Below are 27,102 nucleotides of genomic sequence, written 5' to 3' on the forward strand. Positions count from 1 at the left end.
TGGCCCATGGCCAGCTGGCGCGCCTGCTATATCTGGCTGAGATGAATGGAGCCATCGCTCCAATGGCCGTTCACCACACCTCTACCCTCCGCTGTAGCCTTACAGCCATGGACGGCCTCCAACGTTTTAATTTAGGATACTCACAGCTTCATTGTCTCTTTCACCCCGCGTTTAATAAGCATCGCTTCAGCACCATCTCATTCAGGAGGCGCCAGCGAAATGAACAAAGTGCCAGCTGTGAGCTATTAGAAAATTCAAAAAAAAAAAAATCCACTAAAATCCCCAAACATTCCTCAGTATAAACGTTAAGGACTGAAACACATTAATTTCACCACCTCTATGCGAAATGTAATTGAAAAATCGACTCGTGGCGTTCCTCTCTCCGGGGCGTGTGAATCCTTATCTTCCGCTCTTTCTCTGTGTTTCTCCCGTTTTGTATCTGTCGGCCGTGTCCCGGTCTGTCCTGGCTCTCTGTCCCCACGCAGAAACGCAGCCAACGCAGATGTTAAAGATCTGAAGGAGGGGAAGGAGACGAAGGAAGGGAGCAAGGACGGTAAGGAGACGAAGGAAGGGAGCAAGGAAGGGAAGGAGGTAGAGCCGAGCAGGTCGAAGTCGGTGATGAGCTCCCTCAGCTACAGGAAGCGCTCCAACCTGAAGGACTCCATCGGAGGGACGGGGGACGAGAGCTCCCTCTTCAGCGCGCTGAAGGAACAGCCCGACGGCCCCGACCGCTCCTCCCTCCGCAGGGCCAAGCCCAAACCCGCGGACGGCCCGGAGGACCGCCGGAGGTCCCAGACGGGCGGTGGCGACGACGACGACGACCGGTGCTCGGTGATCTCCCAGGCGTACTCCGAGGCCGCCAGCCGGGCCAGGAAGGGCCTGGAGCGTCGCTGGGCCGCCCGCGCCAGCCCGGACTTTGACAGGACGTCCGTGCGACGTCCCGCGGACGACGATGACGACGACAAGTCGACCACCGGCCCCCGGGGCGCCCTCCGCCGCAGCGCGTCCTGGATGGACGACGGCCGCGCCGACTCCTACGGACCCTCGTTCAGCCCGAACCCCACCCGACGCTCCGAGGGCCGCAGCCCGGGCAGCGTGAGCAGGGCGGACTCCCGCGTGTCTCTGGCCCGCAGTAGCCGCCTGAGCGAGTTCGGCCTGCGCGTGGGAGACGACGACGACGACGCCCTGAGCGTAGCCTTCAGCGAGGGCGGGACCTCGGCCTACAGCCCCCGCACGCTGGGGCGGAGCTTATCCACCCCGGCCCGGCCAGGCTCGGCAATCGACGGCGGCGGCGGCAGCACCGCCGACGCGTCCGACGTGAAGTCCGTCACCCACCGCAGCTACCTGGACCCCGACCTGGAGGCGGCCATCAACGAGGTGCTCAGCTTCAAACCCATCAAGTTCAAACGCCGCAGCCTGGAGCCGTCCGATGACGAAGAGGAGGAGGAGGAGAAGAAGGGCGGGGGGGTGGGGGCGGGAGAGGAGGATGGCGTCGGCGTCCGGAAGGGCGCGCGCGGCGCGAAGGCGGCCGATGACGACGACGACGATGCGGCGCCAGGCCGCGGCACGTCGGGCCTGCGGAGCTCAGCGTCCGGCTCAGCGCTGGACTACACCCGGCCCGCCAGCAGCTTCAGCACGAGCTCCCGAAGCTCCCGCAGCAGCCGCAAGGCCAAGAAGAAGAGGCGGGGCTCCGAGTCGGACAGCTCCTCCTCCTCGGACGGGCGCCGTAGCCACAGCAGCAGGCGGAGCAGCAGCTCCAAGAAGAAAGGCAAGAAATCCAAGAGGAGCTCCAGGAAGAAGGAGACCAAATCCTCCTCCTCCTCCTCTTCCTCCTCCGAGTCGTCCGACTCCTCCTCCAGCTCGGGCTCCACCGTCTCCTACCGCAGCGGCGGCAGCGTGAAGAGAGGCCCGGCCCGGCATGCCGCCGCCTCGCCTCCGCCGGGGGAGGAGGAGGAGGAGGGGGGGGAGGGGGAGCAACAGAGGCCCGCCGGCAAAAAGGAAGAGAAGAAGAACAAGAAGAAAGTGGACAACTTGGTGATGAAGTACCTGTACAAGCCCGACAGTGACTAGGACCCGCAGCAGTAGGTGATGCCTGGGATTGGAGAGCATGGAGTGCCGGGAATTGAATCGGCGGTGTTATTCCGACGACGCGCTAACCCCGTCTGAATACTAATTTCCTAACTCGCAGTAACCAATTTGCATTAACATAATTTAAACATGAAATGCCTCGGATTGATTGCCGCTTTGTTTTTTGAAGAGTAACCAAGGCTCGTGATTGTTGACGAGATGGAACACGCTCAGTGACACTGGGCTGCCAGTGGTGTCGCATGCAAAGCGGGCCCAGTAATTTGAAGTGCATGTTAATGGAGATTTTGCCCTTATCGGCATGGCTAGGAAACTAAATGCTCATTGTTGTACGTTTTAATGGACACTGACGCACCCAAATGATTTATGCCCACAAACAACATCACCCCAGCTACATAACCATCAATCAAGCACGCCCACTTTAAATGTGGTCCCTCGAGGCCTACATGACGAGACTGTTGATATAATTGAACGTGGACACTGATTGCCATAATGTACTATGCTGTATACCCAGTTGATATACTAGGCTTACTGTAGGATCACAATTTACATAATGCGTCTTCCGTTTTCAAAAGCTGTAGCGGTCTGTGATCTTGGTTCAGTAGTGGTTGTTTGGAGGGCCGTGTGTTAAGAAAGGCTTTTGACTCCCGCTGACATTTCTGTAAATGTCAACACGCAAAACGAATGAAAAGTCCTCATTACTGTCAAGCAACTGTTGATCTTCCAAACCTGAAGCTGACATGTCAGTGTTCTCGTTCACCCCGCCAGCACGGTTTCTCCAAGCCTCCGCACTACAGAAAGCGCAGGAACCCATTTTTAATGCGCTCTTTATTCAGACCTTTTCTCATTCAGCGCATGTGAATAGGGCCGTGTTTCAGAGTTCGGGTCTGGTTTGCTTGAGGCGTCCCTGCATGATCTCTGGTCTGATATTGATCGGCGAGGGGGAGAGGGGTCATTGTGCTGTGTTCGTATCGGAGCGGCAGGAAGCACTCTGGCCCCAGAGCCTGGTGGACCCAGCAGGAGAGGGTTTAATCTGTGACCAGGAGCCCAAGGCTGTGTTGACCGTTCTTCCAACAGCAACGCTCACACTCCTTGCCTCAGGCAGAGTTCAGCGGTGTGATTCATTACTCCCATATCCTACATACTAATGCTACATCTCTCTCTCCCTCTCTCGTTCTCTCTCCTCCACCCACCCCCCAGCCCGCCCCTGTACCGGAGACACCTGAGTGTGAACAGATCTGAGGAAGAGGAGGAGGACGAAGGCCGAGCCTCCAGCAGACAATCCCTGAAGGAGAGCGTCGGTGGCGGCAGGCCTGCAGAGACCTCAGCGTAACCCTGGCTCAAGGGGGGGCACCCCCCTCTCCCACCAACGCCAACAACACCGACACCAACAGCACTGACCACCATCAGCACCGACCACCAACACACACTTCCTGCTCTGCCGTCCCTCTCCCCTCCCTGGCTGACCCCAATCTGACCGGCAGCAGGCAAGGCTCTGCAGCACCAGAGGCAAGGACAGGGAAGGCCCGTAGTTCAGGGTGCATTCAAGGCTATCATGCCGTATAGTATAGCCGTTAGCTGATATTATACAGTAGAGATTTTTTTAATAATTCACAGTATATATTTGAGTGTTGGGGTGAGCCGATAGTGATTCAACTCCATCTTAGTCTCTCCCCTACCGCAGGCCTCTCTTCTCTGCAGCTTGTACACTACATGATAATGATGTGACCTAAGTACAGTAGAGACCAGCTGGCATATTTGATGAGATATCGCAGAGCTAATCGCTACTGGTGTATTAAAGCGCTTTCCATAGGCTTACTGAAGCTCCCGTCATCTCGCTTTGAGAGCTCGAGAGGTCGGAGGCTCCTTTTTCTTTCCTCTTCTCCGTTACCTTTTCAGATGGCTGTGCAGGGAGGAGTGGAAGTGTGATCCTGAACCCAACTTCTCAAAGGAGACTTGTGAACCTGACAGTCTTATCTCCCGACTAACCCCCCCCCCCCCCCTCACTCCCATTATGGCCTGGCTCTGCTGGGGAAATGACTAGCCAATTATCAGTGTCATAAAGAAAACGTAACTATTTATCTGTATAGGGGTCTGTTTTGTGTCTCTTTTGGCGTTTGAAAGCACTGTACTTGTACCAGGGTGAGCATAGGGGTGTAATAAGCGTACCAGCGTGAGCATAAGGGTGTAATAAGCGTACCAGGGTGAGCATAAGGGTGTAATAAACGTACCAGGGTGAGCATAAGGGTGTAATAAGCGTAGGGTGTGCATAAGGGTGTAATAAGTGTACCCTGGTGAGCATGAGGGTGTTATAAGTCGCATGCCTTGCGCCTGCGGTCTGCTGAGTATGTATACATTACAGAACCTGCTGGAGTGTTTGTGGTGTTGGTCTTCTGAGGCCCAGCAATGCTTTAGTCCTCAAGTGTGTTCCTCATGTTTGTTGATCTTCAAAGGGAATGTATTTACTCACAGTATGACAGGGCTCTCCAGGGTTTTTTCTCTTTTTATTTGTCTCTCAGATGCACACGCACTGGATAAGAATATGATTTGTATGTTAGACAAATTGCCTAAGTGCTATATAACTCCCCTGCCCCTTGTGGGATTGACATGCAACAGAACTGACGATGGGGGAAATCCTTTGAGATCCCTTAAAGAATGTCTCCCGTAGGATCTGTTTTTGGCCTTACTGAATGAGAAGGACATCCTTAGTATATTGTGACCTAATGAATTCTCGGTAATAAATATGCAGAGCCTCTAGATGAGTGTGTGGAGGGGTAGCATTTGCGTATGCGTTATCTCTGTGTGTGTGTGTGTGTGTGTGTGTGTGTGTGTGTGTGTGTGTGTGTGTGTGTGTGTGTGTGTGTAATAGAAGGAAACCTGTTTCTAGTGTGTTGCTGAATATTTGCATATCTGAATATTTGCATATCTACACAGTGTCTGCACATCATATTCAATCTCCCTTTTCTATGCATTAGATATGAATATTAATATGGAACACAGGACTTTGATGTCAATTCCTCTGAGTTTGTTGAATAAAAAAAGAAAACGTATGTACTATTTGGCTTGACACATTAATATATAAAATTGCTTGAATTGTTTGTAAGATTCATTATAGCTTTCAGAAAGGTTTGATTATTCACTGTTGGAACCAATGACCACTTGTGATAGGAATGATTTTTTTGCATTAGTTTTATTGTAAATAAATCCAGATGTTTGTTTACAGTAACATAGTATCTTTCTATTTTTCTGAGGTTGTGTTCTTTTTTTTCCCATTGAGGTTGAGTTGTTAAAAGACCGTTGGAACTTGGAGAGAACAGAACATAACAGCAGGGTCATTAATTGATGTGCCTGACTGAATGTGTTCCTCGTCACGTATCACTTCATCACAACCATCCACCTTCTCCATGGGAAGAGTGAAAACAAACAGAATTAATTGAAATGATTAATTAGCCTACATCCCAGTCTAACCGTTGAATCCGTGAACGTTGCTCACAGGTATAAATGTGCCAGTCGCATAGCTAACAACCAGAGATGGGCATAAATACATCAGAATGTAATTAAAGGTGTAGTAAAGTGAAAAATTATGTTCAGTCCTGTTTTAAGGTTACTTATGATCATATACAATGGTTCAGAACAACAAGTTGACAAAACTAGCACTTTTGAAAAAGTCTGATAATTGCTCTACCACCGTTTTGGTCATACAATGGATGTGGATGGGCACCTTGAAAAATCATTCAAAAAACATGTTTACATGCTTTACCATAGCCTACAATATCTGATCATACAGTTAGTTTAATGCTAGGTTACACAGACCTACCTTTGTCTCCGGGAGAAATTCCAGCTGCCTGCAACTCGAAGGTTCCCAGACATACCCATGCTACTCTGCCTCTGATAGGTGGGATGTATTGGTTCAGATTTGACATGTCAGGCATGATATTTTTGTTGGTGTAAGCTAAGCTAATCAGACATGAGTAAATAATAATAATATAATATATAATTGTGTTGTTTTCTTTCAAAGGGGAGGATAAACATGTCATTTCAAAATAAAATGCCCTAAAATAAAAACATGTATTTTATGTATTTAAAATACATAAATACAGGCTATATTTGTAATTAATTACATAATCCAAATTACTTTTAAAATTCAAACTAAATACAAATTACAAAATACTTTAAAGTAATTAAAATATAAAATAAAAGAAATAGCTTGAACATGTTCCTCCTCGCGGTCGCATTGCTATGCTGGTGTGGTACTGTAGGCTTAGTTAAAGTAGGTGATTCTAGATTACCACATTTTGTTCACATACCCCATCACAGCCCATAATCAGAAGAGTCCCCCCCACCCCTCCAAATCTGTAATTCTCATTCTTAACCTCTCTCTGTGCCTCCACTGTTGACTGAGCTTTAGCGGTAATTTGCCTTGAGCGCGAGTCCTCTGGGTGACTGCGTGTCTCTCCTTAAAGTCTCCACTGAGTGACAGATTAAATTCTTCTGCTGATTTCCCTTCTTTGGCTGTAACATTGTTTCACAAGTCAGTGGAGCAGCGAAGAGGCTGCGTTGTTTACTGTGCTGTTAAGTCAGCGTTATTAGAGATGGAGGAGAGGGCTGTTCTGGCCTCCCATGTGTCTCGCCAGAGCGAGTTGGGGATTCGCACTTAGGTAGATGGAGAGCTACACATCAAAACACAGAGGATGGAGATGGATTGCTGTTTATGCAGCTTTAATTAGATCACATTAGTTACAGCAGAACAACTTTCTTCTTCACCGTGTTCTCTCTCCAATCAGTCCCTGTGTCTCTGTGGAACACTACAACCAATCAGAAATTAGCAAAACAAGAAAATAACATAATTAACATATATTTGAAAAATATCCAAATCCTTCCCATTTAACACATACCAACTGTACATACACATATATAAATGGACTCCTAACAATAAGCTTACAGCTGTAATTAGTATGTAGCTGCACCACCCATCTGCTCTGTGACCTTGGTTCAAAATTTCCTTACGTTGAGCCATAATCCTTAATTATCACCAGAATCTGGTCAAGACGGAGGCTGTGTCCATTCATCTGTGGGTGTTAGGAGGACTAAGGGTTAATACAGTGACGGTTAGTGTGGAGCTCTGATGGGGATAGGGCGAGAGTTTGACCTTGAGCGGCGGAGGCCAGACAGACGGGGCTGGGGACGTGTCTATCCGGCCTTATTCTCAGCGATTAGTGCTCACGGTGTTCCGCAAGCAGCCTGCTGTCAATAACACGATGATTAGAAGCGCTGGGATACACCGCCTGCAGGGACCAGGTGAGAAAACTGGATTCATTTGCAATTCTGAAGAGATGCAGCGGAGTGTGTCGCTACGGGCGCTTCACTTTGTTTGCACATATCATTTCCACTCTAATGAACACAGCGCCGTAGTGGGACTTTGCCAAAAAGTTCAGAGGTAGGCTGTTCCAACGTTGTTTACATTTTGCATTAGTCTTTCACGATACAAATGTGTGTGTGGTACAAGAGTAATTATTCAACGTTAAAGGTAGAGCAATTATTAATTTTTTTCTTTCAATGCTTTGCCCAAGCTGACAAGTCCGAACACGAAGCGCAGAATCCCCTGGAGCGGATACAAGTCAATGATGCTGTTATGTCTCACCAATTTCAGTGCTGCCTGGAGCTGCTCTGTATCTCCACCTTGGCCAGTCGCCATGCTCTTCCAGAGAGGATGGTGTGTGTGTGTGTTTGTGTGTGTGTGTGTGTGTGTGTGTGTGTCTCCCCCGATTCTGTCTGAGGGGATTGCAGAGAGAGGAAAGTAGGGGCCTCTGTTCTGACGGGGAAGAACTGCAGGAGAAAAGCAGACAGATTTGACAGTTCCACAGCCTCCCGTAAGCACCAAGCTCATTACACTTCTAAACAGCACCGCTGGGTCCCCCACTGGTGAGAAACGACGCCAGTTGTTTTTTCTCGCCCGTCCCGCCTATGTCTCCCAATCGGCAACAGTCATGTGTCTATTTCGGTGCGTTATTCTGCTACTGGTATGGGTGTGAAACCCCTTGGTTGAAGACAGACAAGCATTTCCCTTCAACACCCGAGTTTGTGCTAAATTGAAGTAACATTTACTGTAATGCTCAGAATACTGTGCTTTGGAAGTACAGTATTGATCCCTAAAAAAAATTTCAGTGCTAATCATTGAAGCACCTTGCTCTGATTTGACCAGTTTTGCTGCATTTGGGCCTGCGGACAGTCACGCTTACATTTATCTGAATGTACATTCTGGCTGTCTGAATTGATATTTTGCTTTACAATCCACAGTTAAAACTATTTCTTTCACAAAGGCCAGGTATTTTTTTTCCCGATGTTGTATCAAATTCATACATTTTTGCATTGGCAGGCAAAAGAGGGAAGAGCGGGTCAGTCTGTTCCTGACCTCTAACCCTCACAATAATATGACCTCTCTCTCTCTCTCTGTCCCTCCCTTTCCGTTAGTGTAAGTGCACCTACTCAACCTCTCTGCCTCTGCTAACCCTTCAAATAACATGTCATCCTGCAGCTACTGTACCTGATGATGCTATGTATTGTAGCTGATTTTAAACTATTTCAACACTGCATCTCGGGAGTGTCTCAAGGCTACCTCTTGTACATACTCCAAAATACTAGTGGAATGCATGTAGCTCGGGAGGTAGAGTGGCCAGCTGTTCGATCCCAGCTGCTGGCCATGTGCCGAAGTGTCCTTGTGGAAGAAACTGAACCCCCAAAATCGCTCGGGTGCGGCCCGGCACGGTGGCGCAGTACTTAGCACTGTCGCCTCACAGGAAGAAGGTCTCCCAGGCCTTTCTGTGCAGGGTTTGCAGGTTCTCCCAGTGTTCCCTAGGAATCCATGCTCTTCAGATGCTCTTCGGTCCCTGTCCAGCGCTTGGACTTGGTCCTTGGGCGCCACTGACGAGGCTGCCCACTGCTCCTGGCTGCTTAGAGAGACCATCCAAAAATAGGGATGCGCTGATGCATCAGCCGAACATCGGCATCGGCCGATGTTGGCCTTGTTGACTGCCATCGGCCCATCGGCAAATAAAATGACATTCACCGATGGTAGTGGCCGATGTTATGTCGCAACAATTACGACTTTTTTTTGTTGCAAAACGTAGCCTACCCAGCTGCAGACTCAGAGAAGATCCGTGACTTAACGCTGCAAACGCACGTGTAGTTTGCTTTCTGCTTAAAGTGAAATAAAAATCTACGTTTTGGAACCAAACACTTCATTTCTTTGCTTCCCTGGCACAAAAGGGGGAATAAAAATAAAATAAAGTAAACATCGGCCATCGGCCGGATTGTTATTTTAAACATCGGCATCGGCCCAGAATTTTGCAATCGGTGCATCCCTATCCAAAAACACTGGCATATTGTCAAGTCGGACCCCAAACTTAAGTGTGTTTACCGAACCACCTAGGCTTGTTGTCAAACGTCCGAACAACCTACTAGCTTAGTCAGATCAGCCACGTCCCCAGAGCGCACCAAGACTCCTGAGTATTCCCAATGGCAATTACAAGTGTGGTAGCTGCACTCAATCTACTTACACACAGAGGTGCATATTTTTTAGCCACCCACACACAGGTCGGGACATCCCTATACATGGTGCTATCACATGCAGCACCATGCATGTAGTATATATGATTCGCTGTCCTTGTGGCCTAGCCTACATTGGCAAAACGTCCAGGGAGTTACGCACCAGAATCAGTGAACACAGGAGCAAGATCAGAGCTGATGATGGACGTAACTCTGTCGCAGCCCACTTTAAAACAGCCAGGCACAACGTTAGCACCTTGAGATATATACCTAGGAGTGGAGAAAATAGAGAAGCCACGTAGGGGAAGTGAGAGGAAACTCCTTCAGCGTGAGAAACACTGGGTATATCATCTCATTACCATGTCATCTAATGGCCTTAATGAGGGATTTGACATTAAGCCCTTCTTGTGCATTGGTGTTTGGTGTTCTGAATCGTCAGTGTGCATTGTTGTTTTTAAATTATTACACTTTGAGTCCATTTTATAAGCATGCCATTCTTGATGTATTTGTACACATATATTAGCAGCCTACAACTGTGCTAAATGGCAAGCACCATTTTACCCTAAATTGACTGACGGATGATGTCAAGTGTGATTTCACGGGCTCTCAGCCTATATATACCTGCTACCTGTCATTTTGAACTGTGAACTTGCCTGATGAAGACCTTAAGGTCGAAATGTTGCTTGTTTATCAATAAAGTGACACCGGGAGCTGTAATTCCAATGTGTGGATTTTCCTATCTCTCACACGTATGTATTCTATGATAATCCAGCACCTGGCCTAACGCAGGTTGGATGTGCGCACACCATATTTGCCTTTTGCCCCTGGAGGAGGACAGCTTGGATGGGATAGGACAACTTCCACCGGCGACCACTGAAGACGGGATAATTATTGTTAATAAGCATAAGCATTTTATAAGGACCTTATTACCTACTATACTAATGCTTATTACAAGGACCTTAGTATAAAGTGTTACCAGTGAGGGAAAGTAGTTTCAAGTAGTACTGATCTGGTCTGATGTGCATGTCATTCTGGACTGGGAGCAGACACCATTTCCCAGGCTCCTCAGCGTGCGACTCCAGGCCCCGGAATGCACTCCCTTAGTTGGAGAGCCTTGTTAATAGCCTTTTAATGTTCCCCAGTCTGGCTCAATCAATACAAATCCACTTCCAACTCTGTGGATGAATGTCCCGGTGATGCACTCATTGAATAATGTTGTTTTCCCATCAGTGCTGATGAACTCTTTTCACTTTCTATGTGATTAGAGGACAGGTACAGTACAGTGGGACATTTACAGGACCAAACATTGTTCTGTGGAGAGACAAATGACCTTCACTACCGCAGATGGGGTTTTAACAATATTTGTTCATGAGGGAATTATCACACAGTATTATAAAATCAAGGTGTGTTGCACCAGAGCCAGCATCGAAAACCAATAGATTTGCAGACAAAGGTCTTAATAGATCCATTTGATGTTAAGTCACTATAATCCAGTGAATTCTAAAGTCAATGAGTACCTTGTTTGAGAATCATCACGCAGCTGCCAATATCCATAGCAGGTGTGCGTAATCAACATGAATCAGTCCTCATTCATATCCCCGGGACCTTGGTCCGTGTGCAGTCTTTATTCAAGTAAGCTGCATCATTAACACTCAGGCTCGACACATGAATACTCCACTCCCATTCACCGTCGGTGAATGTGGCTGATTGCTCCGCAGGCCATTCTACAAAGAGGATTTGGGGTTGGCTTGGAAACGACGGATTCCGAAGGGAGACAGGTCGTAGGAAGGCATCTGTCCCAGACTCAGCTCGCACAGCACCTTCCCAACGATCGGACCGAACTTGAAACCGTGACCTGGACAAAGAGATGCTTCAGAGACCTTCCACTCCTCCACAGCCGAGTATGCATACAGTGTTGGAGCAGAGTGGGTTGTTAGATAAGATGTCCTCTCAGCAGTTATACGGTCATTTGAATGAGAACAATCAACCAGGAGACCTTGGATTACCTTGAATGGTGCCTGAGATTAGATAAAAGTTGGCTTTTCCCTACTTTCTTTCCCCATTTCCCAGACTTCTCTAAGAATAGCCGTTGAAGCAGATCATATGAGGCTTTTCTCCCAGCCAAGGTGACAGACTGGGAGGACCACTCACGGGGTGATTGTGCTCTCTGCCCAAAAGACATTAATCTTATTGAGGTGAGTGGAGGTCAATAGCAGACCTGGGGGGAGAGGTCCCTGGCGTGACAGGCATGCCATGTCACAAAGAGAGGTGGATGTGTGTGTGTGTGTGTGTGTGTGTATCTCTGAATAGGAGAGGACAAACCGTGGAGCCGGCTGAATCCCTTTGTTGGATCTCCTCTGCCTGATTATCAGTATGTCCGGTTATTAGTCTTGCTTTACTGAGAACCCCTTCCTAGTCTCTTTTCATGGCAATTTTAATTCAGTTTCCATATCAGAGGAGTATTAAAATAATCAGCCGATTTCTTGTGCTGCTACCCCTTGATAGATATAATAATATTAAATTAGGCATCCATTTCTTTTTCTGCCCGTATTTTATAGTAAGATAATTATATTATAACACTATGATATTTCATCATTTGCAATGAAAGTGCTTTACGATGTCTCGTGCAAATGTCTCATGGAATGGAAGGAAATTCGAATTTCGAATCCTACCACTTCCAGCTTTCGGATGAAGTTATACTGATGCAGTGGCTGCTTAAAGTGCTCAACAGCATGTCAACAATGGTGGACGGTAAAACAGAATCCCTGTAATTAACAGTGATAAATGGATACCCTAGTCTCTCTTAACACCTTATTAAAGCCCAAGAATGCTTGTAATAAATCATACAACTCAGAAACACGGGGTTAGGAGAACAAAAGACCACGCTCGGTTTAGCAGATGCAGTAGTAGGCTACATAGGCCTACCCCGGTTGTCACGTTGGCCAATTTGAGACAAGCGATGCAACATGAATAGCGCTGGCTGCCAGCCATAAGTGTTGAGCGGCTTGGTTGTGCTCCTAACCCTCCGAGTTGTAAGGGGTCGTGGTTAGAAATGGATTGAGTGCTGAAATTAATTACACGTTTAATCTCTGAATTCATTAGCAGAACTCGATGAACAGATGGGAGTCGTTCTTGGGAGTCCCCCCTGTCTGAACGAGCGGGACTTCGACCCGGTGATTTGCGGGCCTCGCCAGAGTCCAGGGGGACAGCAGCCAGCCAGGGTCCATATTGGCTTCCATCAGAGGGACAATAGAAGCCTGGGAGCGATCCATATTGCGACCGCCACAGCTCCTCAGTGCTGGGCCGATGCCGTGGGTTTGTTAGTTTACCGGGAACTGGTCATGCATGCATTAAAGACACCGCCATACCTGAGAAACCTGCTCCGATGATGATGTTGATGTGCTGAGGGTGGCGATCAAGAACAAAGTGATGGTCTGGTGTGACCTGCAGCAAAGGAGGGCAGCAGGTATATGAACGTTCACGGCCCCTCCATTAGGGCTGATAATGTAGACTAGTCTTCACACATGATCGTTATCTCGGTGTTTTTGTTCTTCGAGTCTTACCGATCGTTTGTCATATTCTCATAAACCGAACTCTTGACCTCCCTCGCGCTCAACTGACATGCTCAACGGAGCTTAATCATCATGATGTCTTCTGTAGCTTGGAATTGAGTTAGTGCAAAGTTGTTTCAGTCATTGTTGATGTCATGGAAGTTGTTGGGGTAAACTACTGTAGACAGATTAGTCTGTAGATTGAGGATTAGGCTAATCCAATGCTGGGGTGTGTGCGCGTGCCTGTGTGTGTGTTTGTGCGCGTATGTAGAGAGATGTAGTGAGTGATATGAGAGAGAGAGAGGGGGAGAGAGAGAGAGAGAGCCTGCTCTGACCGTATACATGCAGCTCTCCACCACTGCGGGCTCAGGCTCGAGCCCTGGCAGGTAGCGGGAGACAAACCGGGACAGAAGATCGATGTCCGTCCGGTCCGTCTGTCTGTCTCTGGCGTCAGGCTCCGTCTCACGACCCATGTGGTAGCAGATCTGAGGAAGAAAATAGTGACATTTACCCGTGTATGTAAATAGAAATGTTTCATTAGGCTAGCCTGACACTCAGACTGAATTGCATTTCGCGTATCGTTTCTCTTCATTATTCTAAAATTCAGATTCAGGGGTCTGGAGCCAAACAACATGATACCCATATCTTGTGCATTATGACAAACAAACATCTGAATCTGTGCCGGGTGGGCACAGGAGCTAACTATAGTGGCGAGGCACCCTTGTGGCCTTGAAAAAGAGGTAAAGCGCACAACTCCTGAATGAGTAACAGTGTCCCGGTGCCCGGTTGGTGAAGTTCAAATGGGCAGAATTTCTGCCCATTAAAATGGCAATTTAATATAGCCTACGATGAGTGCCGGTCTCTCCTTTTTTCACCCTTGTGGCCTTGCCTCTTCAGCTGGATGTTGCGTGATTCCGCGTGATAATGAAGGGTCATTTACTCAGCCCGAAATAGAGGGATTCAGATAGGAGAGGCGTCATCTTCAAGCCCTTCACAGCCCCTTTCTCTGTTTCCACTCCTCACAATAGGTGTCTGATTACAGGCTAGAGAGGAGCGCAGCTGGGAGGCTACTGTATGACAGAGAGGGAGAGTGTCTCTGTAAATGACAGTGGAACAGTCACTTCATTATTCCGGCTAGGTAATAGCTACTTTTCGCAATGGCCTTGGGCAGAGAGACAATTTCCATCGAAATGCCTCCCCTTTTCTCTTCAAAGAAACATAATCCTTCTTTGATGATCGTTTTTTTGTTTTACAGCTGCGTTACCGTCCCTCAACCCTTTCTCTAAAGGCTGCAACCCACCAAATTGAGGGAAAAGACACATTGCCTTCTTCTGGTCTGGACTATATCCAGTGTTTGTGTGTGTGTGTGTGTGTGTGTGTGTGTGTGTGTGTGTGTGTGTGTGTGTGTGTGTGTGTGTGTGTGTGAGTGTTTAACTATCCTTGTGAGGGCCACAAGAAAAAAAAATTATGTTTATGTTGTTTACATGGCTACGGTTAGGGGGCCCACAAGGATATAAAAACAAACCTTTGTGTGAATGTGCGCCTGTGTGTGACCGCCTGGCTCTCACCTTCATCAGTCCGGGGTACTCGTTGGAGGGGAGACCGTAGAAATGGTACTGGGCCCCCGCCACACCCACCTGGAGGAAGCAGGGGAAGCAACTGTCGATGCCATACGTCCCGGGAAGCTTCTCCTTCCAGTAGCACACGTTGATCTTCACCACCTAGAGCACTCAGCAGCACACAGCAGCAGCACACAGCACACAGACATTATCATCATTAGAATTTGAATAATCCTGGGACCCATGGGGTGGGGGTCTTTATTCGGGGCCACACGTTGAGACACACGTGAGTGAGCGGCGACACAGCTGTACATGACACACACACACACACACACAGACACACACACACACACACACACACATCTATTTTTAGCGGTCGCCGGTGGAAATTGTTCCTTGCTTTTAACCCATCCAAGCCGTCCTCTGTCCAGGGGCAGCCAGGAGCAGTGGGCAGCCTCATCAGCGGCACCAGGGGACCAAGTCCAAGTTCTCAGTCCAGGTCCTGGTCAGGGACCGGACTGAAGACCCTCTGTTCTTCTGCATGTTTTTCGCATTGGGTTCTTTAGGGAGGAAGCACCTTGCGAACATGGGGAGAACATGCAAACTCCACACAGAAAGGCCCAGAGATGATCCTCTTGCTGTGAGGCGACAATACCAGGTACTGCGCCACCGTGCCGCACGTGAGCGATTTCGGGATTCACTATCTTGCTCAAGGACACTTCGGCACGCTCCGGAAGCTGGGATCGAACCGGGGACCTTGCGATCCCCAGCAACTGTACATGCTCCTCGGTAGCGAGCTGGTGTTTTCCACTGTAAAGCTTTAAGCGGCTTCAGACTGACAGTCGCTTCCTCACACAGATGGGGTGTGCGCTGTTGTTTTTACAGAAAACCACACTTAGGCTACTATCTACTTCCTGGTTGTCCCTGGTTGGTGTTAGTCTCCTGGCCCCCTCGGACTCAAGGTATGGACTCCTGCAGCCAGGAAAGATCATAAAATCCTCACGGTTAAATTAGAGAAAGTCAATCATCTTCCTGCTTGAGGGTACGGCCTTTTATTTGTTCTGCTGATGGACTAGCCCACCCCTCCACTCTGTGACCCTGGAGCCTGCTAGCTACCTGCTGGATCCGTCTGTAGAGTCAGTCAGGAAGCCGGCTAGCTGGAGCTCGCTGTCTATTACAGCCTCAGAGGACAATTTGTTTGTATTATTTATTTCTCTCATTTCCTCTCCAAAATGGATGTTTGCAGGAAGAGGGGCGTCGGCTCCAGCCGAAGAGCTCTCTGTAAAGCGCAGTGTGTTGCCTCTGTGTATCGTATGAAATGCGCTGTACAAATAAAGCTTGATTGATTGACTGATTGATTGATTGATTCCATGCAGGAGCTTTCTTGCTTCTTTTCCCCAGGCAGTTCTTGAGTTGTTTGGTCCACTGAGAGCACGTCGTACAGATGAAGATGGCTCTGTGAGGTTCAATGACCCCCACGGTTGGCTTACAGTGTGTCAGTGCATCACTGTAATGGGTCAGCAGCTATTTGCAGTACTGTGGGTGAGTGAGAGGCGAAGGCTGAATAAAGTCTGTTGGGTCGGATAAGCAGGGAGAGATAGAAGCTGTGTCATTAGAGGACACAGAACAGTACAGCTAGCTATATTTAGATTTTTTTTTAAAGAAGAAAAAAATTGGTAGGTATTTTTACAAGTTGAGTTGAAGGGTTGAATGCATGTATGACATTGCCAGTAGTTTTAGAAGTTGCGCTGTGTGTGTATGGTGCAGGCGTGTGTGTGTGTGTGTGTGTGTGGGCGGGGGGGCTATAGTGTATGTGGTACCTGTAGAGGTAGTTGCAGGCGTGTGTGTGCGTGTGTGTGTGGGGGGGCTGTAGTATACAGTATGTGGTACAGTACCTGTAGAGGTAGTTGCAGACGTGTGTGTGTGTGTGTGTGTGTGTGTTTGTGTGTGTGTTGGTGGGGGGGCTGTAGTACAGTATGTGGTACAGTACCTGTGGAGGTAGTTGCAGACGTGTGTGTGTGTGTGTGTTGGTGGGGGGGCTGTAGTACAGTATGTGGTACAGTACCTGTAGAGGTAGTTGCAGACGTGTGTGTGTGTGTGTGTGTGTGTGTGTTGGTGGGGGGCTGTAGTATACAGTATGTGGTACAGTACCTGTGGAGGTAGTTGCAGACGTGTGTGTGTGTGTGTGTTGGTGGGGGGGCTGTAGTATGTGGTACAGTACCTGTGGAGGTAGTTGCAGACGTGTGTGTGTGTGTGTGTGTGTGGGTGTACTGTATGTGTTGGTGGGGGGGCTGTAGTATGTGGTACAGTACCTGTAGAGGTAGTTGCAGACGTGTGTGTGTGTGTGTGTGTGTTGGTGGGGGGCTGTAGTATACAGTATGTGGTACAGTACCTGTAGAGGTAGTTGCAGGCCAGTGTGTTCCAGCAGCGCGTTGGCCCAGGGTCCGGCTGTGATCACCAGGCTCGCAGCCCTGTAGACCCCCGAGGCTGTCGTCACGCTGACTGTAGAGCCCGGCTGGACGCCCGTAACCTTCTCCCCATCCTTAATCACTCCCCCCAGACGCTGGAACACGCCCTGGGACGAGGACGGCGACGGGGGGGTGACAGGGAGGAAAGGGGTAACAGGGGCTCTGAAGTCAAGTTCACACACAAGCAGTCGTGACGATGGGACGCTAATTTTGGAGACTTTCCGTGAGATTTGCCGCGTTGAGTCTCGAAATCCACTGTGGGTTTCAGAACTCAACTCGAATTGGCGGCTACTAAACGGCCTGGTTTGAAGTTTATTTATTTACAATACGGACAGTGCATATTGTTAAATATTAAAATAAATACATAAATAAATGTAAATATGTCAGATTTAGCCACCAGGCAAATTTTCATCTGTAGTCCCTTGACAGGTTGATGGCAATGAAGAATAAAACAAAAACTCGCAATTACAAATGCACAAAAGTAGATAAAACAGAGTAGAGTTTTGTTTCTCAGTTTTGCGCGTGAAGCCGACGTTAACGCTTCCCGCGGCAGTCGCACGCCCCCCTCTCTCTCTCCCGGTACCGTCGTCCGGTACCTGCGCTGCCCGGAGAGCCCGTTCCGCGTACAGCACGCCGGCCGTGGTGTCGATGACCGCCCCCTCCCCGGCCGGCAGGTCCATCTGGGGGAACCTCCGTCTGAACTCCCCCGGGGCCAGCGTCTCTGTGGGGACACGGTTCTTCTGCAGGGTGGCCCTGAACAGCTGGAAGTCCCGGTCGTCCTCGGGCCCCTTCACCAGGATGCCTGTGCGCCTGCGGGGACGGAACATCCATCCATCAGTCGGTCTGCGTGCGGAAGTGTGTGTGTGTGTGTGTGTGTGTGTGTGTGTGTGTGTTATCGAGGTGAAGAGTTACCCTGCGGACCGAAAAAGCACTGGTACATTTAATGGTCATCACAGGTAGCAGGTAATCACAGGTAACAGGTAATTAATTAAGCAGGTAATTAATAATCACAGGTAACATCAACAGGTAATCACAAATGGAAGAACAGAATGTAGTTTCTGAAATATAAAACGAGACACCCCCCCTCCCCCTCCCCCCCCCCCAGCATGATTATCATCTGTCCTCGCAAGCCCGGCCGGTGTACAGTAGAGAGAATGATGTGATGCATGTGAGAGTGTGTACAGTGTGCGTAGGAGGCCGTGTTATTGGGTGGCCCGTCCAGGTGGGGTGTCACGTGGGCCTCTGAGTGGCCGGGTGGTGTGGTTCTAATTGAGCGGTCCGAGTGATGGATGGCCACCGGGGCGATGCGCGACTGCTGTTTTCTCCGAACCGACCCGTGCGGGCGGCCCGCTGTGATGCATGAGCGGAGCCCCGCCCGGGAGACTGCTCCATTCATCAGCCCGCCCCCCCCAACCCCCCCCACCCCACCCTCCTCCGGGCGGATGTAAATATGATCCACGCCCCAGAGAGCCCCTGCCGCCCGGCTCTGACTGATGGGCCTTGTGTCTGTCCGCTGACAGAGGGCACCCAGGCGGTCCTGCTCAGCCGGACTCCAAAACCCTCCCCCCCGCCCCCCCCCCCCCCCCCCCCCGTCCCCCGTCCCCTCCAGCCCAGCTCAGCCCCCACCTGCTGATATCCATCCTCCACAGTGAAGGATCCATTTGGCCCGCTGAAATACAATCCAAGATCACGGTAGTGGTCACAGTGATTTACACAGCCTCCCCCTCTATATCTCTCACGGTCTCAATTGGGGTTTAACGGTAAGTCAAGGACCCCCCCTGCATAAAGGCCCAGGCTCCAGCCCTTATAGTATATCACCCTGCCATTGGTCTGAGGGCGGACCACTCTGGAGCAACTATATTGACCCTGAGGTCAAATCACCCTCTTTGACCCTCTGGTCAAATTAAGCAATGTTTACTGTAGGCTGTCAGTTGTGATTCTGCTTTTGTACGTCATTTGACAACGCGCTACCCCCCTCCACACACACACTGCCTGATCCCCATGCTACTGTAGGCGACTGGACTCAGAGGGTGTCCTCTGCCCTGGTTTGCGCAATATTGATTCTAGTAGTCCAGTGAGAGTGGCTGTGAACTGTCATATGACCAAGCGAACACTACCTTTAGGTCATACAGTATCTACCTCAGTAAACAAACACATAGTGGTGTGGCTCAGCGGTAGAACAGATCATCCAACGATCGTAGGTTCGGCGGTTCGAATCCCGCCTCCTCCTGTCCATATGTTGAAGTGTCCTTGGGCAAGACACTGAACGCCAAATTGCTCCCAATGAGCAGGCTAGCACCTTTCATTGCAGCTGCATTGCATTGGTGTGTGAATGGGCTCTGAATGAAAGCGCTATATAAGTGCAGTCCATTTACCTGACTCCACTTACACTTCCTGTGGAGTTGTAGTTACATAGACAGATGGTAAAGTTTGATAACGGTGTTCAAAGAGAGAGTACCTGAACAGAGTGACGTTGGCCTCGGCCTCTAGCTGCGCCCACAGCTGGTAACACTCCTCCATCATGTGTGTGTAGAAGTCTTGCTCGTAGGCCTTCCGGATGATCCTGGTCTGGCCGTGAGAGCTTCCTCGAGAGTGGGGCAGGGGGAACTGAGGTCACGGTAGTACACGCTGTTAATCATCACACTAGCCTGGCCTTGTCACACCGTGTCCTAGACCTGGTCCAGGGCGATATCCTACAGATAACAGACAAGGCCAGGCTAGTGAGCGCTCTGACGGATGCTGCCGAATGAGCCTATTGAACAACGCCCCTCCGCATTGGAACCCAAACGTCTAGCGCTAGACCGACGAGGCGCTCCCCCAAGAGGACGATATTTGGGTGTTTCATTCGCAGTCAGAGCTACTTATTACACAAGTGTTGCTCCAAACGACCTCTGCTACACAGACTATTATCCTATCTAAAGACCACGCTGATTCATGTGTTTTTCAGAGGGATTTAAAAAGAGTTTCCAGTGCTTGTATGTGTTGACTTGAATACATATCATACAGTTTTTACACAATATTCCTACATGTGTAACAAGCCATTGTGAGGGTGATGGGTTCCAGACAGACCTGTTCCAGCAGAAGAGTCCTCTTGTTGTTCTTTGCCAGGTGGTAGGCTGTGAAGGAGCCTTGGATGCCTGCTCCTATAACAATGCAGTCGTAGGTCTCCTGGGCTGACATCCTCTTACACCTGGTGGTCCACACAGCACCCCTCTGGAACAAGTGACTGGAGAGCTTCTTCCTCTCTCTCTCTCTCTCTCTCTCTCTCTCTCTCTCTCTCTCTCTCTCTCTCTCTCTCTCTTTCTTCCTCTCTCTCTCTGCCTCTCTGTCTCTCCCCCCTCCCTCTCCCTCCTGCCCACCGGCCATAACTCTTCCCCCATTCAAGGTTTTGTAATTATTTACAAGTGAGCATATCCTCTGGCGTCTTTCTGCCCTGCTACACACTCTGGGTTACGCAAGAGAGACAAAAACAACAACATCCAGTCGTACAGTTCATGATGACTAGAGGTCAGATCTGGGTCAAACTACTATTGGAAATATTCTATATTACTATTACCAATATTTACTTTCTGTGCATGGCTGCTCTTGTCTGGCACAATATAACCAATTGGCTGTTCCCATTTCAAACCCCACCCACTTAACACTCCAGGCACACTCAAGCAAACGCTACAGTGATTGAAAGTATTTCCATCCAGGTCTGCTGGAGATAGAGTGGAGCTTCACCCTTCCGACTATGTCCATCTGCTCCGGTCTCAACACCACCGAGAGTATCTAGAACCTCATCTAAAATAGGACATGACTGAAATCAATCTTATCATTTTGCAGAACCAACTTGAACGAGATGCTGTATATGAACACGTCCCAACTACGCCACTGTGCCGTTTCCTTCCCACGCTGTAGATGTGCTGTATCAAGTGAGATCAAAACTCTGAATCTCAATTCTCTGAACTCTTCAATAAGGGGTTATCATTTCCCATCCACCGCTAGAACACCACAGTGAATTCACAGCAGGAACGCATGAATATAACCCACCGCACGGCTGAACCCACGCCTCAAATGTAGCCTTTTTTATGTACCTTGGTGGTTATCACAACTTTGTATTAAAGATACATGGGTAGTCAGCATGCTTATTATCATCAACACACAGAGATTTAGACCCAACATTTTAGAGTCAGCATTAGCTGCCACATAAGTGAAGACGCGCGTTGTGTGGCGCCCAGGACCAGACGAGATGCATTTCAAAGCACTCCACCCTAATTATAAATCAAGCAGGCGATATGGTACCCCTTGGCAGTTATCGTTTGTTTTATTCATGAGAGGTGGATGCTTTTGTTGTTGTTTGTTTCCTGTGCAAATTGTAGGACTGTGCACAATGTCTCCATCATCAATCACACATACATTGCACATACACTCTATGCGCAGGCAACCCCCCCCCCCCCCCCCCCCCACACACACACACACTGATATGACTGCCAATTAAATTCCTTGTGTATTTATTCACACTGGCAGGTTACTTTCACATCACATCAAGTTGGAAACTCCTGAGTGCTTTCCTCTCTTTGCATGATTGTGGCTTCATGTTACTGTGAGGGGGATTGTGGGTAATGAAAATCAACAGCACGCTCCTCCGTTTCTCATCTCGTTTGGTGTCAGGTAGTGTCAAAGAAACAGCCAAACAGAGCAAACAGGCAACAACGGTTTTAATTTATAAGACATGCAGACTCACACGCACACACAAACACACACACACACACACACACACACACACACACGCATACGTGCGCACATACATACACGGACACACACATGTATGGGGGGTTGATTTGTGCCTTTTATTACCTCACTGAGCTAACTGAGAGGCTAACTGAGCTGACTAATGTACGCCACGTACGTGAGGAAAATCAATTTGATTCCCATTGTATTTGACTGGAAAACTGACGGGACATGTGATGTTATGACGGCGGTGGCGTGACATTAGTGTGTGTCATCAATGTGCGCACGGGGCGCGGCGGCGACGTAGCTCGCGTTTGTTTGTTTGTTTGTTTTTAAACTTTGCGTCTATAGAGGGTGATTTGTGCCACTTCGCACGCGTGTGCACGCACACACACACACACACACACAGCGAAAGGGGCACAAGTGCATCTGTGGTTAAGGGCCTGCTGCTTCCTCAAACCACCATCTGGGAAAGTTGACTCCCACGGGAAAGTCTGTACAGATGCTGGCATAGCTCACACTACAGTACCAGTGCTGTATCTCCCGCTTTTACCTTGCCTATGCAAATAATCCAGTCTATAAAGTGGCTCAAACTGAGTCAGGACTTTGCTCAGAGAGCGGTATACTGTCTGCTGTCGGTGGCGTGAAACTATAAGTACGTACTGTACAGTATATGCTACAAATATGCCATCCTTGAGCTCGTTTCTGCATACTCAGCTAAACCTCTCCAAACCAGATAATCATATTAGAAACCACTGAGGCCCACTGATGGCAGTGTGACTGCCTGGTGCATCTGTACTGTATGCATGGCTCAGGGACGTCCGCACTGTCCATTAGGGCCTGTCCTCCTTATATTATAAACAACGCTCCTCCGGCTAAATGACCACTCGCCAAACTGAGAAAAGGGGCACACTTCCGTCTGGTGTCTCCAAGAAGTGTACTGACAGCTGTTCATGTACAGGAGTGTGTGCAACATGGAAAGGAATCAATAAATGCAAATGATAGATAAATAAAAAATACAGGAGAGCTGATATTGTTAATTCATGTCCATACACCATGTAACACTTCGCTGAATGCTCCGACTGAGCGTAGCCTAATTACCTGACATTTTACAAGTCACGCTATTTATTTCCCAGGCATGTTTAAATATATGCTTTCCCTACTGAATATTCATGTCTCTCCCTTGCTTGCACACAGGTTAATATGCGTCCGTGTCTGATGAATAACTAAAAGCAGATGAATAATGCATAACCCCCTGGTCCCGACGCTAGGACGACCTACGCCTGGCGTCTGGGACTCTCAGATGTCCCTGTCGGCTGGTGGAATCAGCTGTCCTCCGGACTTCATCAGCTCATCTCCCACCACACTCTCGCTTTCTACATCTGCATTGTTAGAGCGTTGTCCCTCTCATGTGTGACTCTGACGGTGGTGGGTTCTGTGTGTGTGAGACTCGAGAGCTTACGGTACATCTGTGTTCAAGCCTGCGATGTCCAGTATGTATAGTGATGATGTGGCACTGTATCAATCCATCGTTAGTGACAGACTATTCCAAAACACTGAGACAGTCTCTCAGAATATCTCAGATATTTCTTTTTTATGTTTTTTTTTATACTTAATACAGTACCATAAAGGAGCATATTACTCTAAATCCATTTTTTCCATCAAGCCACCATGCATATGTGCATATACATTTATGCTTCACTGATTGGATACAGCCTTAAGCAAAAAAAGGAACCTCTTTAAAGGTCACACGTTTTGTCTTCAGTATCGGTAACAATTTATAATAACATAATATATAATACCTTGTTAATGAATCATTTATAAAGCATCTGTTAATCCTTTACAGGTCATTATTACAACATTTATAATGTTAGTAAGCTATTTATAAATTAGTAGTTATGTATTTATAAACATGTTTCAAATTATGATGTGTATTAGGTATGTGATAATGGTCTGCTCATCATTTATGGTCATTATGAATAACCTTAATGTATTGTGATTTCATAAATGTTAGCACATGTAGTAATAACTCAATTGATGCTTAAAGGAGTAGTAAAGGGAAAATGCATGTTTAGCCCTGTTTTAAGGGGCGGCTGTAGCTCAGTTGTTAGAGCGGGTCGTTCAGTGATCGAAGGGTCAGTGGTTCGAATCCCAGCTCCGACTGTCCACATGTCGAAGTGTCCTTGAGCAAGACACCTAACTCCAAATTGCTCCCAATGAGCAGGTTAGCACCTTGCATGGCAGCTACCGCCATTGGTGTGTGAATGTGTGTGTGAATGGGTGAATGAGAGGCCATTGTAAAGCGCTTTGAGTGCCGCTAAGGTGGAAAAGCGCTATATAAGTGCAGTCCATTTACCATTTACCATACACAATGGTTCAGATCAAAATGTTAGCACTTTTGAGAAAGTCTGATAATTGCTCTACCACCGTTTTGATCATACAATGGATGTGGATGGGCAGCTTGAAAAATCATTCAAAAACATGTTAAACTCTCGATTTCAAAGACAAGAAGCTCACCGAGGGGGTAATTGGTGTCCGTTGGTGTTCTGACATCAAATTCGACGCAAAGTATGAATCCTGTAGGGTTTTATTGATCATTTTATGAAATCCATTGACTTGTATTGAAGCAACTGTTGTAGATATGTAGATCAATCCGCAGAGGGGATTCAGGAAGTGGAACTACTTACGGTAGCTATTGTTTATGTTGCTAGGCTACCTAGTTTGCGGAAGTCTACGCACGTATGTGCTGCGACTAAATAGTTCTATGCTAAATATAAAATATAAATAATATATATAAATATTTAAAAAAGCCTTTCCAGATGAACTAGAATCTTACTTTATGGCGAATTATATGTCAGAACGCCAAATAACACCTTGGTTAGTTTCTTGTCTTTGAAATTGAGAGTTTAACATGTTTTTTAATGATTTTCCACGGTGCCCACCCACATCCATTGTATGACCAAAACGGTGGTAGAGCAATTATTAGACTTTCTCAAAAGTGCTAGTTTTGTCAACGTTTTGATCTGAACCATTGTAAACATGCATTTTGCCTTTACTACTCCTTTAATACAGGTCTTAAGAAAACATTTATTAATCATTAGTAAAGTGTTTTGCAAGGATTGATCTAAAGCAGACACTATCGATAATATTTATAAATAAAGAATTACTCAGGGGCATACTATAGAAACCATTTACTAATCATCGTTTTTTGCAGTGCTTGATCTAAAATGGGTGTGACCATTTTTTTTGTGTGTGTGGGGGTGTAGGTGTGTATCTGCATCATACTGTGTGTGTGTGTGTGAGGTTATTTGTATGTGTGCTATCCTGCCACATGCTGTGAAGGCACACGGCCCATCTGTAATAACACACCCCACTGCTGTCTGAAATATTCATAGGCAGGCAGACATAACTTGCGTGCTGCGATTCGGTCACATGCATTTCTTATTAACGCCACGCTCTGCCCTCACCTCCTGATCACTTAATTTGAGCGCCGTAGCGCAGCAACACGCGGGTCGTGCCAAGGGCTGCCCCTGCTGGAGCTGCGGGGCCACGGGTTCAAGGAAGTGGGGTGGGGGGATCTGGAAATGTCACTGCCCCTCTATGTATGCAAATCAGCCAAGGCACGGTGCACGTTCACGGTGTGTGTGTTGAATTAACCCTCTATTACTAGAAAACACTTTCTCAGCTTTCAGAAAGTGTTGGAATGTTGGAATCTTTTTCGATTAAAAAAAGAAAAGAAAAAGATTTTTAAAGATTTTTCTATATTTTTTACATTTTGCCAGTGATGTGGTATGCTTCAACGGGTTAAAGAACCTATCTGGAGGCTGGCTGGCATGGCTGAGTAGTTATGGGCTAGTGTGCCTGAGGCTGGAAGGGTAGATAGTTTGAAGCACCTACAGAGTAGTGATATGAGGGAGAGCCTTTAGACATGGAGCTGCCTACTGCTGCAGTGTGGAATCAATATACAGAAGACGAGCCTGTGTAGAGTGTTTGGGGATACAACTGTGAGTAGTTAACTCCAGCTAATGTAGATATGAACACAATGCAATCCCATTTCTGCTAGACAATGTTACAAGTAAATACAGATGACTTGTCGTGAGAATATACAGGAGTATATACACATATCCTCCCCTGCACTATCTTGTACATAACTGCATAGTCATTCATACTGTGTCTGCATGTACATAGCATAAGGTCCATACCCATAAGGGTAGTCACACAGCTGAAGTCAGGGCTCTCTGATGTCTAAAGGCCTTAAAGACGAGCCTTCAGACATGCACTGAGGTAACCTTGAAGCCCACCATCTCAGGACAACCGTTCAACTTTTGAACAAACTTCTCTCTTGTCTTAATTGAGCAGTTGCTGGCATGTTTGATATTTACTGTATTAGAATGTGATGTGTAATGCAATGCAAATACATAGAATAAACAAAGTGAGATCACTGACCTATGACTAAGATACAGTATGAACATTATTTACAGAATGAACAATATGAAGAGTGGTATAAAAATGCCAAGATATACACCAATATAATGCACATATAAAATAAACACTAAGGTGAGATCACTGACCTATGCCGGCCTACTATGAGCCTCATTAACCAAATGAGCAATATGACAAGTGCTTCTGAAATAATGAAGTCTCCGACGCAAATTCAGCCGAGGCACGTACGTCACGGCCGGGGGGGTCAGCAGAGGTTAATCAGTCACGCATGACGCAGCACCAGCTGACTGTAGCTGTCATAGCATTGGTCAGCTCACTAGAGCGCATGTATTTAAGCTGTCAAAACATGTCATTGTTCGCGCTTGCCTTTACTGCTGGTTGTGCATTGCATGCTCGCCCCACCTCCTCCCCTGCTCCTCCTGCGTATGTCGATGTCATCTGTTGTCATCGTTGCTCTCTGTCCGGGGTAGTTTGCAGGTATTCCACCTGCGTCGGCCGGTGGATGCCAGAGTAGCCGCTAGCTGGTCTCTGTGGCTTTCCGTGGCGGGCGCCATGGACGCAGAGACACTAGGCTGTATCTCCCGCGGAACCCACGAAGCGTCGGCCCGTGGGGACCAGGGACTATAATGTACAGCAGTCCTCCTGTGGCACTCTTTGACGGTCTTAGTGGGCTGAGTTACCTCCGAGCGTCTTCCCGATCGCGGCCCACTCTGACCGTCATTGAGGCAGGGGGCTAGA

The 27,102-nt window shown here is 47.9% G+C and overlaps 2 protein-coding genes across 7 annotated transcripts in view; one reads left to right on the plus strand and one right to left on the minus strand.

Moving 5' to 3' along the window:
* LOC311319089 (unconventional myosin-XVIIIa-like) overlaps positions 1-5,095 on the plus strand; it is a gene marked incomplete at its 5' end in the record, with an annotated part of 83,588 nt that extends 78,493 nt beyond the window's left edge. Inside the window, 2 exons of one of the 2 annotated variants that reach the window (XM_084450540.1) lie at positions 486-2,081; positions 3,286-3,417. In XM_084450540.1, the coding sequence (XP_084306666.1) occupies positions 486-2,070 (1,585 nt within the window). In that variant the 3' untranslated portion in view covers positions 2,071-2,081; positions 3,286-3,417. Of the gene's footprint in view, positions 1-485; positions 2,082-3,285 lie in introns of both variants that reach the window. The other variant, XM_084450541.1, reaches the window with a different exon arrangement.
* A 5,886-nt stretch (positions 5,096-10,981) lies between these two features.
* Positions 10,982-20,476, minus strand: LOC311318436 (peroxisomal sarcosine oxidase-like). Of its 5 annotated transcripts, none has more exons than XM_084449784.1 (8): positions 20,278-20,476; positions 19,667-19,815; positions 17,805-18,018; positions 17,133-17,315; positions 14,750-14,902; positions 13,584-13,666; positions 12,999-13,074; positions 10,982-11,485 (listed from the first exon to the last, which is right to left on the minus strand). In XM_084449784.1, exons 1-8 carry the CDS (start codon positions 20,386-20,388, stop codon positions 11,435-11,437), a joined length of 1,020 nt encoding a protein of 339 aa, XP_084305910.1. In that variant the 5' UTR covers positions 20,389-20,476; the 3' UTR covers positions 10,982-11,434. The 5 variants fall into 5 exon arrangements, with proteins under 5 accessions (XP_084305910.1, XP_084305909.1, XP_084305913.1 ...); XM_084449783.1 differs by having other exon boundaries at positions 13,517-13,666; XM_084449787.1 differs by having other exon boundaries at positions 13,517-13,666; positions 19,667-19,789; positions 20,278-20,418.
* Positions 20,477-27,102: the final 6,626 nt, after the last annotated feature.

The sequence above is a fragment of the Borostomias antarcticus genome, assembly GCF_949987555.1.
Source record: "Borostomias antarcticus genome assembly, chromosome: 15".
In the NCBI taxonomy this organism is placed as follows: Eukaryota; Metazoa; Chordata; class Actinopteri; order Stomiiformes; family Stomiidae; genus Borostomias; species Borostomias antarcticus.